The sequence below is a fragment of the Cydia strobilella genome, chromosome 8, assembly GCF_947568885.1.
Source record: "Cydia strobilella chromosome 8, ilCydStro3.1, whole genome shotgun sequence".
Taxonomy (NCBI): Eukaryota; Metazoa; Arthropoda; class Insecta; order Lepidoptera; family Tortricidae; genus Cydia; species Cydia strobilella.
In genome coordinates, this window is record NC_086048.1 from 3446879 (window position 1) to 3460496 (window position 13618).

Consider the following 13618-nt stretch of genomic DNA (forward strand, 5'->3'; position numbering starts at 1 on the left):
ACCTTCGTTATGACGTATTAAAGGTTCTCTTAAAAGTCGACGCATATGTCGTGTGCGCGTTAGTAGTTATTCAAGGTTAAAAGTCGGTTTTTATCAAAATTTCTATAGCTCCCATGTTATTTACATGTAGGTAAGAGTCCGCGAAAAACCAATTTGTATGACATTTGACCTTGAATAACTTCTGACGCGCACACGATATATGCGTCGACTTTTAAGAGAACATTTAATACGTCATAACTAAGGTGTATACGAGTTTTCAGCTTATTATCTCTCATTCCGAGGTTGACTCCCTTTTTAGGCTTAAGATACTGGCCCATGAAGTAAGTTTAGAACCGGAATGTCTAGTGAATAAAAGAACTTTACCAAGACGTTTTGATAAGCGTCACAGAGGCGCAACCGTGGCAAATCTATGCATAATATGAATCCTAGCTAGAGCTAACGAGCTATCTGTATAGTACACGGCAAAAAAAAATTGAAAACTGATCATACGAGTAAAGGATGACTAACGCCAGGACGGTCCGAGTCCGGGCCGAGGCTTCCAGCACCTCTTTTTCTATAAAAAGTGATCGGTGATCACGTGATGCTTTCTATAGATAACTGAAGTGTCGGACGCCTTGAGCCGGACCCAGATCGTTCTAACATAAGTCCTAATAACATCCTATAACTGTTTTATAAGCCAAGCATTCAATATTTTTAGATATTCTTCAACGTTTCATACATTATCAGTAATGAGTGAAACATGCCGATGTTTTTAAAGTTACTTCTTTAGGCGCTACTAGAGGGTAACTCAGATTTTTTTTCTGACGGAAGTAACGCTCAGTAGTGACACACGCACAATAGGAAACACGTCAAAGTGCCAACATAGCGATAAACGTCGTCAAAGAAGTTTTGCTTCAATCGCGCGTAAAGATTACATGCACACTCTTTTTTTCTCGTGATAATTATCAGGGTTGGTCACGTAGTGAATCTTATTCAGTATGACCATATTCACCTGTCAAAATACGGCTAAGGGTAAAAAAATGCATACCTAAACACATCTTAATCCAGCAATCTATAGTTCAATTTATCCCGGGAAATCTTAATGGATCGCATTAGGGGTTCATAAGATTTAGGGTTGAGGGTTAATAAATGTATTAACCCTCTAAATATCGCACCCGATTCGTCCCGAACGAATTAGGCCATAGACTTGTGACGCGATAGTCACCCCGTAAACTACCCTATGATACGGACGGGGAGTACAGCCAGAACAAATGAGATAAACGCGCGTTCTTTTTTATAATAAGCTCCTGGCGAATTTCCACGCATCCAAGTCAACTGTCTATTGATTGCAAGTATAACATAGACGGACGGAGAGGGACAGAATTTTTATGTCGATTGTAAGACAAGCTAAAGCACTTCAATTTTTTTTTTTTTTTTGGGATCACCAACAGACATCATGAAAAAATAATCTGTAGCTGTTAAGACCTATCTTAACAAGTAGCAGATAAGTAGGTATTAGCATACCTAAGTACCTACTTACCTAATCTAGACAGATTAAGTCTCTCAATCGTCCTATGATATGTAAAGGTGACATCTACCGAAACTATTGTGTACTAGTTTAAGTGCTCAATAAGCTGTTAGCTATGTCAATGTATGTAATAGTTCCTAACCAATCCGTAGTGTCATAGTGTGGCGCTGTACTTTACTATATAAGCTTCTACATGTATGTAGATAAGCCCACTTTTTCTAACCAGCCTTCTGTAAAACATTAAATTAAGATATCAGATTTTCTGCTTTCATTTGGTCGCCATTACCTCCAACGCTGAACATAATGGTGACCCCTAGTTTAAATCGCGGTTAATCTCAGTACTTTAAAGCGAATCGCTAGTAAATTTAGTAAAATTTGCGAGCCGGTACGTCGAGGAATCGCCGCGTATCCTGATTTAGGCCGGGAGAGCAACGTTACCACGTAGGCAGCAACCGCGTGGGGCTCCGCCGACCTGAAGAAGCTGAAGAGGTGACTAGGAGGCGACCACACCACTCGATCGAGCGGCCTGAGCCAACGCGACAGGCGCCGACCGAGCCACCAAAGCGGGACCACGTGCGTGGCACCGCAGCCGCAGCAGGGAACGGCTACCGCAAGTACCAAAGGGACCACGTGGGTGGTACCACACCAGAGGCAGAAGGAGCGCCCAAGCGAGGGCAATCACCAAGCTACGCCACGCGCACGAGCATCAATCGAGAAGGCAAGTGAGCTGGCATTCCCTAACCTATCTACCAAATCTCCCTACCAAATTTAATTGTAATCGATTTATTTCCTACAAATTGTAAATTGTAATCGTTCTTAATCATGTTAGAAACTTCCAAAAACACTCTAGAAGAGTTAGAAATTAGGCAGTTAAAAAATAGACGAGGTGTCTGTAAGCGAAAATTAACTGTATTTAATAAATTTATAGAAAGAATCGACTCAAGTGCATTGACGGCCGAAATAATTGTAGACATAAGCTTAAGACTAGAACAATTACCAAAGTTATACAATGATTTCTCTGAGATACAGGACCGGATCGAGACACTGTGCAGCGACGAAGGGGACATCGAAGCCCACGAGGCCGAGCGTATGTCATTTGAGGACACATTTTACCGACTTAGCGCTAAGGGCAAGCTGCTGGCGAAGGTAGATACCGATTCAACACCAAATGACCATAGTCCGCAAGCCCCGCCGCAGCAACCCCTCGGTGAGTCGATAAAATATCCCGAAATTAGCCTCCCTAGCTTCGACGGAGACCTAACACAGTGGCTGCAATTTCGAGACACATTTGATGCCCTAGTCAACCAAGCTAGCTTAGCACCGATCGTAAAATATAAGTACCTACGCAGTTGTTTACAAGACGGCGCACTTGAGGTAATTAGTTCGCTCGATTTCTCCGAGGACGCGTACATGCTCGCGTGGCAGATGCTTTGTGAACGTTATAATAATCCTAAACGTTTAGTCACCAACCACATGCGAGCCTTGTTCGACGTGGAACCGGTACCGTCAACTCCTTCGGGTCTAAGAGGTCTGTGCGATAATATTTCCAAACATTTGAGATCTTTGCGCTCATTAAATGTACCTACCGAAAATTGGGATCTCGCAATTATTCACATGTTAGTTAAAAAGTTAGACAGTCGATTGCAATCAAAGTGGGAAAACAGTGTTGATTTGAGAAAATTGCCTTCGTTGCAGGATTTCAAAACCTTCCTAAAGAACCGAGCTGACCGGCTGGAAGCGACCAGCCCAGCAGTACCATCGGACGCACCCAGCACTTCCAAGAAGGCCATGGTAACCACGTCCGAACCTATCAAGGTAACCTCCAAACAGTTTAAATGTAACCAGTGTCCGTATTGTTCGAGTACGCATTATATTAATCAGTGTCCAAAGTTTAGTGCATTAAACGTTATCGCGCGCATCCGAGCCGTGAATAAATTACGATTATGCTTTAATTGTTTGTCCGGAACGCATGTCTTAACAAACTGCAGGGCCAGTACATGTCGAGTATGTAAGGGCAAGCATCATACGTTACTACACAAACCAAATACCAACACTCATGTAGGTAGTAACCCCGTACCAACGCGATTACCAATATCAACGTTAATCGACGAACAACCGAGTTCTAGTCAAATCGAGACTACCTTGTCGAATAACACTTTAATCGAAAAACAAATAAACAATGCGCGAAATAGGTCAGTTTTCCTTACAACAGCCCAAGTGCTCGTTAGGGATAAGCATAACAATGTGCATAAAATGAAGGCATTTTTAGACAATGGCTCGCAAGAAAATTTCATTACCGAAAACGCGGCCAAAAAGTTACAATTAAACAAGGAACAACTTGCCTTAAATGTCATAGGTTTCAATGAAAAAGTGTCTAGCCTTTTAGAATCGTGTGACGTAACATTGCATTCCTTAGACGGAACCTTTACAACGAATTTGTCCTGTTTTATTACGCCTATAATTTGTACTACCAACATTTTAATACCAAACGTGCAACGTTGGCACATTCCGTCGCGTTATAAATTAGCTGATGACGAGTTTAACTTAGCTCAAGATGTAGATTTGCTTATCGGTGGGGAGATATTCTTTGATTTACTTCTTACCGGTAAATACAAGCTCGGGCCCGGATTACCGGTTCTGAGACGCTCGCGATTAGGATGGATAGTCACGGGTTCCGTACAAAAAAAAACCGAGTCTGCCATTCAATGTAAAGTTACAGTAGAAACTCAATTAAAAAAGTTTTGGGAAATAGAGGAGGGTTCCGCACCAAATTTACCCTATGATGAAAAACAATGTGAGGATATATTTCTGAAAACTCACACTCACAACTCTGAGGGTAATTTCGAAATAGAACTTCCATTAAAGCAGCCACCTACCAAGTTAGGTCAATCTAGGCACATAGCATATCGGAGGTTCAAAACATTAGAATCCAAGTTCGAGCGGAACCCCGAATTTAAAGATAAATATGTGAATTTCATGCGCGAGTTCGAACAAGCTGGCCATATGATTCAATTACAAGATAATTATGATGGCCCATGTAATTTTCTGCCCCACCAAGCTGTTTTTCGCGACTCCCCCTCAACCCCTATTCGAATTGTTTTCGACTGCTCATGCAGAACTGATAACGGCATTTCTTTGAATGATATCCAATACAAAGGCTCAATAATACAGGACGAACTCATAAATATACTTCTACGATTCCGAAAATACCAATATGTTATTAACGCTGACATACAAAAAATGTACAGATGTATTTATGTTAAACCAAATCAACAATACCTACAATGCATATTTTGGCGGGAAAATACTCACCAACGACTCCAAATTTATATGCTGACCACATTAAGTTTCGGCTTAAAGTCAGCACCACATATTGCAACCAGATGTTTGTTACAATTGTCAAACGAAAACCAACACACATTTCCAGCAGCTGCAGAGGCCATAGCGAACCAGTTCTACATGGACGATTTTATCGCCGGCGGCGACGACGAGAATCAGGTAGCTGAAACTGCATCACAGGTGAACGAGATCCTGCGGGGAGCCAACTTCACGCTGCGGAAATGGAAGTCCAATTCCGAAGTCATCATAAAACGGGTGAGCGAAACACACACACACCAAAACACACACACAACCGAATTTGGAGATAAAACACATAAGGTCCTGGGTTTAGCGTGGTCTAGTGACTCAGATGAGCTTATGTATACCATTAAAGAAAACCAAATTTCACACCCAATCACCAAAAGAAAGGTACTAGGGGTAATTTCGTCCATTTTCGACCCCCTAGGCTTGACGGGACCAGTAATTGTAGTAGCCAAAATATTTATTCAAAAATTATTTAAGGCTCAATTAGATTGGGATACCGAATTAACACAAGACTTGATCCAAGAATGGAACACATTCTATCGAGACTTGTTTTTATTAAACCAATTGAAAATTTCGAGATGTACAGTCATACCCAATTATGTAACGATACAAATTCATGGGTTCTGTGACAGTAGTATTAAAGCCTATGGCGCTGCCATCTATATACGATCAAGCGATAGAGTAGGAAACGTACAAGTTCACCTACTTTACTCAAAATCAAAAATAAGTCCAATACAACCCCAAACTATTCCAAATTTGGAACTTTGTTCCAGTTTACTGCTCGCGACACATGTCGACAAAATAAAACGAGCATTAAAATGTGACGTTTCCGGAATCAACCTGTGGTCAGATTCAAAAATAACATTATGTTGGATAAAAAATAGTAACCCTAAATTAACTTGTTTTGTTAGTAACAGAGTCACAAAAGTATTATCACTTACAAACAAGCACGAGTGGTCATGGGTCCGCTCGGAGGATAACCCCGCCGACCTTTTGTCCCGAGGGGTAGCACCAGGCAAGCTGGAAACCAACCAGTTATGGTGGTCTGGGCCGGCGTGGTTGACCCAAAGTCCGGACACATGGCCGACCCACGATTCTGAGTCACTAAATCATGCACCCGAGGCCGAGAGCGACGTAAACATAACTCTCACCTTGGCTATTAGCACAGAATCTAACGACACGATACAATATCTTTTCCACAGGTGGTCAAGCGATAAAACACTTATTCATGTATTAGCATACATACTTCGATTTATATATAATACAAAAAATAAAACTCGAACAATTAATCCAAATAATAAATTATCAGGACCATTGTCCGTAGAAGAATTAAAAAAATCGGATCACGCATTAATTAGACATGCACAAATGGAATCATTCCCACACGAATATAAATTATTGCAAAACAATAAACCGGTTCTTAACAAATCAAAAATATTATCTTTACACCCATTCATGAAGGACGGACTCGTTCGCGTAGGCGGACGAATCGGTCTTTCGCATTATGCATATGAAAAAAAACATCCTTTAATATTAAGTCACGAGCACGCGCTTACCAAACTACTGATGGCAAACGCACATATACGTACTCTGCACGCTGGCCCTCAGTTATTACTTTCAACTATTCGCGAGCGCATCTGGCCAACAAAAGGTAGGATGTTAGCCTCGAAAATTGTAAATAAATGCGTTCCGTGTTTTAGAGCAAATCCAAAGACTACTAACCCTATAATGGGAAACTTACCCCCCTCAAGGGTAAATCCTTCCCCCCCCTTTGCTATCACGGGTATCGATTATGGAGGACCTTATAACATTAGAGATAGGACAGGGCGTGGTTACAAGGTCTCTAAGTGCTATATAGCAGTGTTTATTTGTTTTGCAACAAAGGCAATTCATCTCGAATTAATTACAGGGCTCGAGTCAGCCAATTTCCTGGCGGCGCTGCGACGATTCATCGCCAGGAGAGGTAAACCGAAGGAGTTGGTGAGTGACAATTCAACAACCTTTCATGGGGCTAGTAACGAGCTAAAAGATTTACAAAAATACCTACAGGACAGCTCGAGCGAGCTAGTATCTCATTGCGCAGACGAGGGCATAAAATGGAGTTTTATTCCTGTCTATACACCTCATATGGGGTCCCTATGGGAATCTAGTATAAAACTTACCAAATATCATTTAAAAAGAGTGTTAGGGTTATCTTTGTTAACTTACGAACAATTTGTATCAATCCTATATCAGGTAGAATCTATGGTAAATTCTAGGCCACTATGTCCCTTACCTAGTTCAAATCCTGACTATCCTGTCCTTACGCCAGCTCACTTTTTAATTGGAAAAGCACCAAATTCACTTCCGGACGAAGATTATAACCATGTACCAAAGAACCGATTAACTCACTATCAACTTTTGCAACAAATCACGCAGGACTTCTGGCGGCGCTGGTCACGTGACTACATCGGAACGCTGCAGGAACGCACGAAGTGGAGGAGCGCGCGCGGCCCAAGCCTCGCAGTCGACACCGTCGTCCTGGTACGAGACGAGCGTCTGCCGCCCTGCCGGTGGAGGCTGGGCAAGATCGTCGCGACGCAGCCGGGCCGGGATGGCGTCACCAGGGTGGCCGTCATCCGAACCGCCAGAGGGGACATCCAACGCGCGTTCAATAACATTTGTCCATTACCTACTTCGGGTGAAGTCATATAAGTAGTAAATACCTACCAACAGTACCAACCTAATGTAAAGTTCAAATAATTATAACTAAGTGTCTAATAAGTATAATTAAGTACCTAAATTACCTTACTTACCTAGTACCTATGTACATAATTAGAATACCTACTCCCTATTTAAAATAAAAATCATTTCCTATTGTTGTTTCATTTATAAGAATGGGCACAGATCTAATTAAAATTTAAGTAATTACCTAACTATAACTCGTAACAAAGAACTCTGCCCATCCTTACTGATAGGTAAAATGTATAAAGCCTATTCTTTGAAATACCTAATGTTACTCATAAAACATTAACTATTTCAAGGGGTGGCAAAATGTTAAGACCTATCTTAACAAGTAGCAGATAAGTAGGTATTAGCATACCTAAGTACCTACTTACCTAATCTAGACAGATTAAGTCTCTCAATCGTCCTATGATATGTAAAGGTGACATCTACCGAAACTATTGTGTACTAGTTTAAGTGCTCAATAAGCTGTTAGCTATGTCAATGTATGTAATAGTTCCTAACCAATCCGTAGTGTCATAGTGTGGCGCTGTACTTTACTATATAAGCTTCTACATGTATGTAGATAAGCCCACTTTTTCTAACCAGCCTTCTGTAAAACATTAAATTAAGATATCAGATTCTCTGCTTTCATTTGGTCGCCATTACCTCCAACGCTGAACAGTAGCTTACATAACATTGAGGTTAGATGTTTGTCCAATTATAGGTAACCACAGCTTATACCAGTATCTTAGGACATACAATATAGGTACAGTAGGACATTTAGACTTAAGCTATTAATAAATAAAATTTTACAATTATTAAAATATTAAGAAAATAAGAGCAATTTGCACTTTAATCGAACTTAAACTATCGTGAAACATATTTCAAAATATTTACAATACAAGTGAGTGAAATCGTTCTCATCTAAATAATTTGAACTTTGCAATAGAAAAGTGATGAACCAACATATTACTTAATTAATATTAGTTATAAGCCGTAGTTTCTGCTGTTCTCAGAGCGTAATAAGCGTGGCAGAATAAATAGTGTTTTAATATCATATTCATATATATCTATATCAGAAGTATTATTCACATCACATCATCAAGAACCTTCACCACTCTAGGTTGTCTGAGTTAAATTATTTAGTTTATCTATAAAAAAAAATTCAATATTGCAAACAATTATTGTTTCACAATGATCATGTTTTTTTATTGCAGTTTCTAATTTCGTTAGTAGCCGGTTAGATTTGTTTACTACAGTGCTCTGCCACTTTAGAAATAGATATTTGATTCCTTTCAGGACTAACTTGGATGATCTCAGGATACCGAGTAGGTAGCTGCGTTACGCGTCTATTGCACAGTGTGTCCTCTCTGGCCCCACATGACCCGATCGCGGGCCCCGCCGTAAAATATGTTTTAGAGCCAACCCCGAAGGACATATTGGCGATCGACCGACCGTGGTATATTGAAAATGAAGTTTTTTGTATGCATTGAAGGTTTTATGACGGTGACGAAGGAATAACGGGGCTTATGGCTTCTTTCCTTGAAGGTTAGAGTATAAAACGGGTTACTCACGTAATTCAAATCGAATTGGTAATTATCGATAAGTTTAGATCCGTTTCGAGGATCGTCAACTGGAGTAAGACCTGCAAACAGCGCTCGCCTTACCACGCATGACCGCCAAATGGAAAATGTGCTCAAAATTGAAATTTATTGCGCCGACCTTAGATAAGTAAAACATTCAGGATTTCCGATGCTGTTAGTTTTTAGGTTAGGAGTATGCGTGGTAGGGCCGCATAGGTTTGATAATCTAGGCACAGTGTAAAAAGTATACAGTGGACCGATGACTTTGACGTGTACCGAGCTACTAACAATGGCGACTGTATGCAGCTCGGGTGCGCGCGGTACACCCCTCGCCCCTCGCACCCCGCATGATTGCCCTGTCGAGACGGCTTCGTCGAATGACTGTATTGTTTTATAGACTGTGATCTGGTTCTCTGCCTTTTTGCCGAAAATTGTATTGCAGAATTTCACTTAGCAACCAACTTTTCGCCAAAGTTTCATTTGGCCGAATTTCATTTCCCAACCTTGTACGCCCCCCTTCCTATCCAACCCAACCTAACCCTACCTAGTACGTCATTTTCATTATCCAACTATGGGGTTGGGAAATGAAATGGTTGTGAGACAATTATTTGGTAACGATTGGTTTGTCAAATGAAACTTTGGCGAAAAGTTGGTTGCCAAGTGAAATTCGACAATACAATTTTCGCCAAAAAGGGAGTACAGCCTGTGATCTAGGTAGTCTAGGTACCCACGACTGGTGGGTCTACTTTACTTATACCTGGGCGACTTTCAATTTCTTGGTTAGGACATGTCACTAACACAAGGTGGCAGAATCTATTGTTTAATATATGTGGTATTTTCTAAAAAAGGGACCTTATTGTCGATGGCGCTTACGCCATTATTAACGATGCTCTGATATAAATACAATGCCGCGCGACGCTGTGCGGCGTAAGCGCCATTGACAATAAGGTCCCTTTTTATAGAAAATGCCCCATATACACTCTATCAGAAATATCTAAATATATACACAAAAGGATACATAAAAAATGCAATCCCCTATAGAATCCGATTCTTGGCTTGCCTGTTTTGTGAGTATCCTGCCGGGCTATGATGCTTTGTCACCATTTCATTTATCATTGTATAAGTGAAAAGACGGCATATCTGATAAGTGATTTAATTCGGTATAAAGTCGCGAGGATAACGTATAAGTGACAAATGATAGCGATGAGGTTTTGAAAAATCAATTTTAAGCTCGATGACTTAAGGTGTATTATAAAGAATAGATTGTTAAATCACATTCTACCACTTATCCATGTACAAATGACATAGACAGTTATAAATTATCCATGGTTTGAGCTTTTGAAAAATCAATTCTAAACAAGTTTACTTAAAGTGTATTTTAATGAATATTTGGCTAAATGACATCCTATCACTTATCTATGTACATGTGATATTGATAGTTAAAAATTATCCATGGTGTAAGCTTTTGAAAAATAAACTCTAATTGAGTTTATTTAAGGCGTTTATTAAAGTAAAACTTTTATACCGTCGCCTCAAATTTAACCGTCTTTAGCATGTCGCATTACAGCAGTAGTACAATTCTACTTTAATCATATAATATATATATGTAAAAAGGTTCTTTTAAAATGGAAATATGCAATGTAAGAATTTTGTGCTACGGTTTGAAATTGTGTTACGATTACGACCCTATCGAATTCATTGTTTACCGATGTCCCCGAAGGCGCCTGTAAAAAACTAGGCCTACCCATTGGAGTGCCGGCTTTCGCCTGCCGTAAGGCCCCTTTCGTTTCGACGCCCTGTCTGAGGCCTAGCGCTCCGGCTCCGACCAAGTCCCCGCTGCCGCCGCTAGTCGCGACGGTGCACCGTGCACCACACATCGAGAGAGTATCGACTCTGCAGTATCGTGCCAGACGTTAATTGTGAATTGTATAGTTAGACATAATTATATACTGTGGTTTGTGTTTGTTATTTGATATAAGTTTCTCATTTACTATGTTACTATTTTATGGTGTTAGATGCAATGAGTTCTCTGTCTGAGTCGTCGTGCCCCTTACTGTCTTGACTCGTCGCGAGTGTTCACATCCCGAGGTCTTAAGTCGCATATTACTCGTAAACACAAAGATGTTCCCCACCTTATGCCTCCGCAACCCGCCAGCGAGGCCTCTATTCGCTTTAATATCACACCACCAGCTCCAGCTTCACAAACACATAGCTGTAGCCTAGACCAACTTGTTTCATTAAGGGTCAGTGCGAGTTTTCCCCACATTCCAAATGGGGCGAGGAGTATCGCCGCTAGTAACTGATGTAGTATCATTGATAATTGCATTACAATTAATGGATTGAACGAATGGTTCGCCCTCCTATCTTTTTCCTACAGAGCCCTACGAACGCCTGTATCAGAAGAAGCAGGATTTCTTACCGCCATGCCATTTTAAATGCGTCTATCTTTCTCAAACATGCATGAATTAGGTATTTTATTTAGTAACTAGCTTTTCCATGTGACTCTGATCCTATTAGCAGATGCTTTTAGGGGTAAAAGCTATCCTATATGTTCATCTTATGAATGATACTTTTTGTTCCGCCATGTAAACAGTAATCTTCATTTAAGAGTCCCGGGCAAGCTCGGCCGAATTTCACCTTCCCATACAAGCGGAGTTTCGTTCTCATTTTAAAACTACGTGTTGGATTTTAATGAAACCTTGCATATACGATAACATGAGGTATATCTAGGTCTGTAATTAGTTTATATAGCTCTCGTAAACGTAAACGAAATAGAGCAAAAACAAGTTTTCTATAAAAAACTTATATTCGCTGTATTTTTTTTACTATGGTATCTGAAGCTACATAAACTAATTACAGCCGGGCTAGCACATGTTTGGCGCGAGAGTATCTCGTCACGACATAAAATACCCGACCCCCTTTAATTCATACAGAAAGACGGGTAGTCTAGCTATCTCGCGGCGAGATACTGTCGCGTCAATCATAAGGTAAGGGAAATTAGCTAAAATTACGGCATAATTAATGGAAGACTTTTTTAAATTGGAATATGTACGTTATGGACCGAAGTTATTTTTCATCAACCCTGCCCATCCCTCCCCCCTCTGCGTCACCCCCCCACCGGGCCCGGGCCCGTAACCCGGTTTTTCTCAATTTTTAAGGAAACCGTTCAAGATACAGAAAAAGTGTGTAGGAACGAAGTGATCCTTAATAAATTTGCTATTAATCTCTTATACACACCACAGTGCTATCACTTACAGTTTTTGTGCAATCTGTCACCAAAGATGCAAATTTTTTAGCATTTAACGTTTTTTTCTTTTTTAAGATAACTTTTCTCAAAAAATACTCACGATACCGCCTAATTTTGTTTTATTTAAGTAAATATGTTCTTTAAAACGAAGTATTATTTATTATTAAACTCCTTCATTTGACGATTTTATGCCATTTTGAAAATACATCCTCGTCAAACATATTCAAAGTCAGCGAATATCCTTATTAACCACTTGTCTGTATGAAACGGACCCTAACCGAAATTCATACCTAAAGCACAAGCCGAGGGCGAACCCACAATTTTCGACCACCACATACATATGAAAAGTAATGAGCGAAAAAGATATAGATAGTTGGATTTTGCTGTTAGGACACTCTTTACGAATGGGAAACGTAAACATTTCAAAAGTTCCCTACGTGTGTCCAATGTATATGGTTCCGTGGTTACTTTTTAGGTTTCCGTACCCAAAGTGTAAAAACGGGACTCTATTACTAAGAATCTACTGTCCGTCTGTCTGTCACCAGGCTGTATCTCATAAACCATGATGACAACACGTGCGTTTGTTTTTTAAGAAATTCAGCACCTGAATAGATATTCAGGTCAATTTGGTATAAATTCAGATATTCTTTGTCAAATAAACTGGTCGGAATGTCTATCCTATCTATTCATAAACTTTGTCTTAAACTGAAACTGAAAAGTCCAGACTCAAGGTTTGTCAGAGAGCAATGGAACGCAGCATGCTGGATGTTCGTAGAACCGACTAACCGAGCATATTACATATAAACACCGCACTGCGATCCAAAACCGGTATTGTGGATGTGGGCATGAAGGTCGCAAAGCTATAAGTGGGCTAAATGGATCTGGCCAGGGCACGTTGGCCGAATTAACGAACTAGCCACATACTGGATCCCACAGGATGGACCTCGGAGCAGAGGAAGACCAAAATAGAGATGGCAGGATACTTATTTAGAAAAGAAGTGGGAGTGTGCATTGGACAATTTGGATAGGACTAAATAGCGGTGAGAGGGAAGGCCTTTGCCGAGCAGTGGAACACTCTTATATATGTATAGGCTAGTAAAAAACACACAAAATAGGTGACATAGACAATAAAATAAGTCCGATTGGTCTAAATTAATTCCGTGACCATAAGTGCTGAATATCTGAAAAAAAGGCATAGAGCATGTCGGGCCA

The 13618-nt window shown here is 40.4% G+C and overlaps 1 protein-coding gene across 14 annotated transcripts; it reads left to right on the plus strand.

Annotated features, from left to right (window-relative positions):
* The first annotated feature begins 1764 nt into the window (after positions 1-1764).
* On the plus strand, positions 1765-7723 carry LOC134743449 (uncharacterized). Of its 14 annotated transcripts, none has more exons than XM_063676856.1 (4): positions 1765-2714; positions 3203-3322; positions 6780-6850; positions 7289-7723. In XM_063676856.1, exons 1-4 carry the CDS (start codon positions 2676-2678, stop codon positions 7566-7568), a joined length of 510 nt encoding a protein of 169 aa, XP_063532926.1. In that variant the 5' UTR covers positions 1765-2675; the 3' UTR covers positions 7569-7723. The 14 variants fall into 14 exon arrangements, 13 of the variants coding, with proteins under 13 accessions (XP_063532926.1, XP_063532921.1, XP_063532915.1 ...); XM_063676858.1 differs by lacking the exon at positions 1765-2714 and adding an exon at positions 2721-3035 and having other exon boundaries at positions 3203-5101; XM_063676851.1 differs by having other exon boundaries at positions 1784-2714; positions 4935-7723.
* The last annotated feature ends 5895 nt before the right edge of the window (positions 7724-13618 follow it).

Bases quoted from the DNA above. Each gene is read 5' to 3' on its own strand.
- LOC134743449 (XM_063676845.1), top strand. From the start codon at position 2,676: ATGACCATAGTCCGCAAGCCCCGCCGCAGCAACCCCTCG. The intron at 2,715-3,202 runs GTGAGTCGATAA...CCTTCGTTGCAG, and splicing joins CCCGCCGCAGCAACCCCTCG to GATTTCAAAACCTTCCTAAA.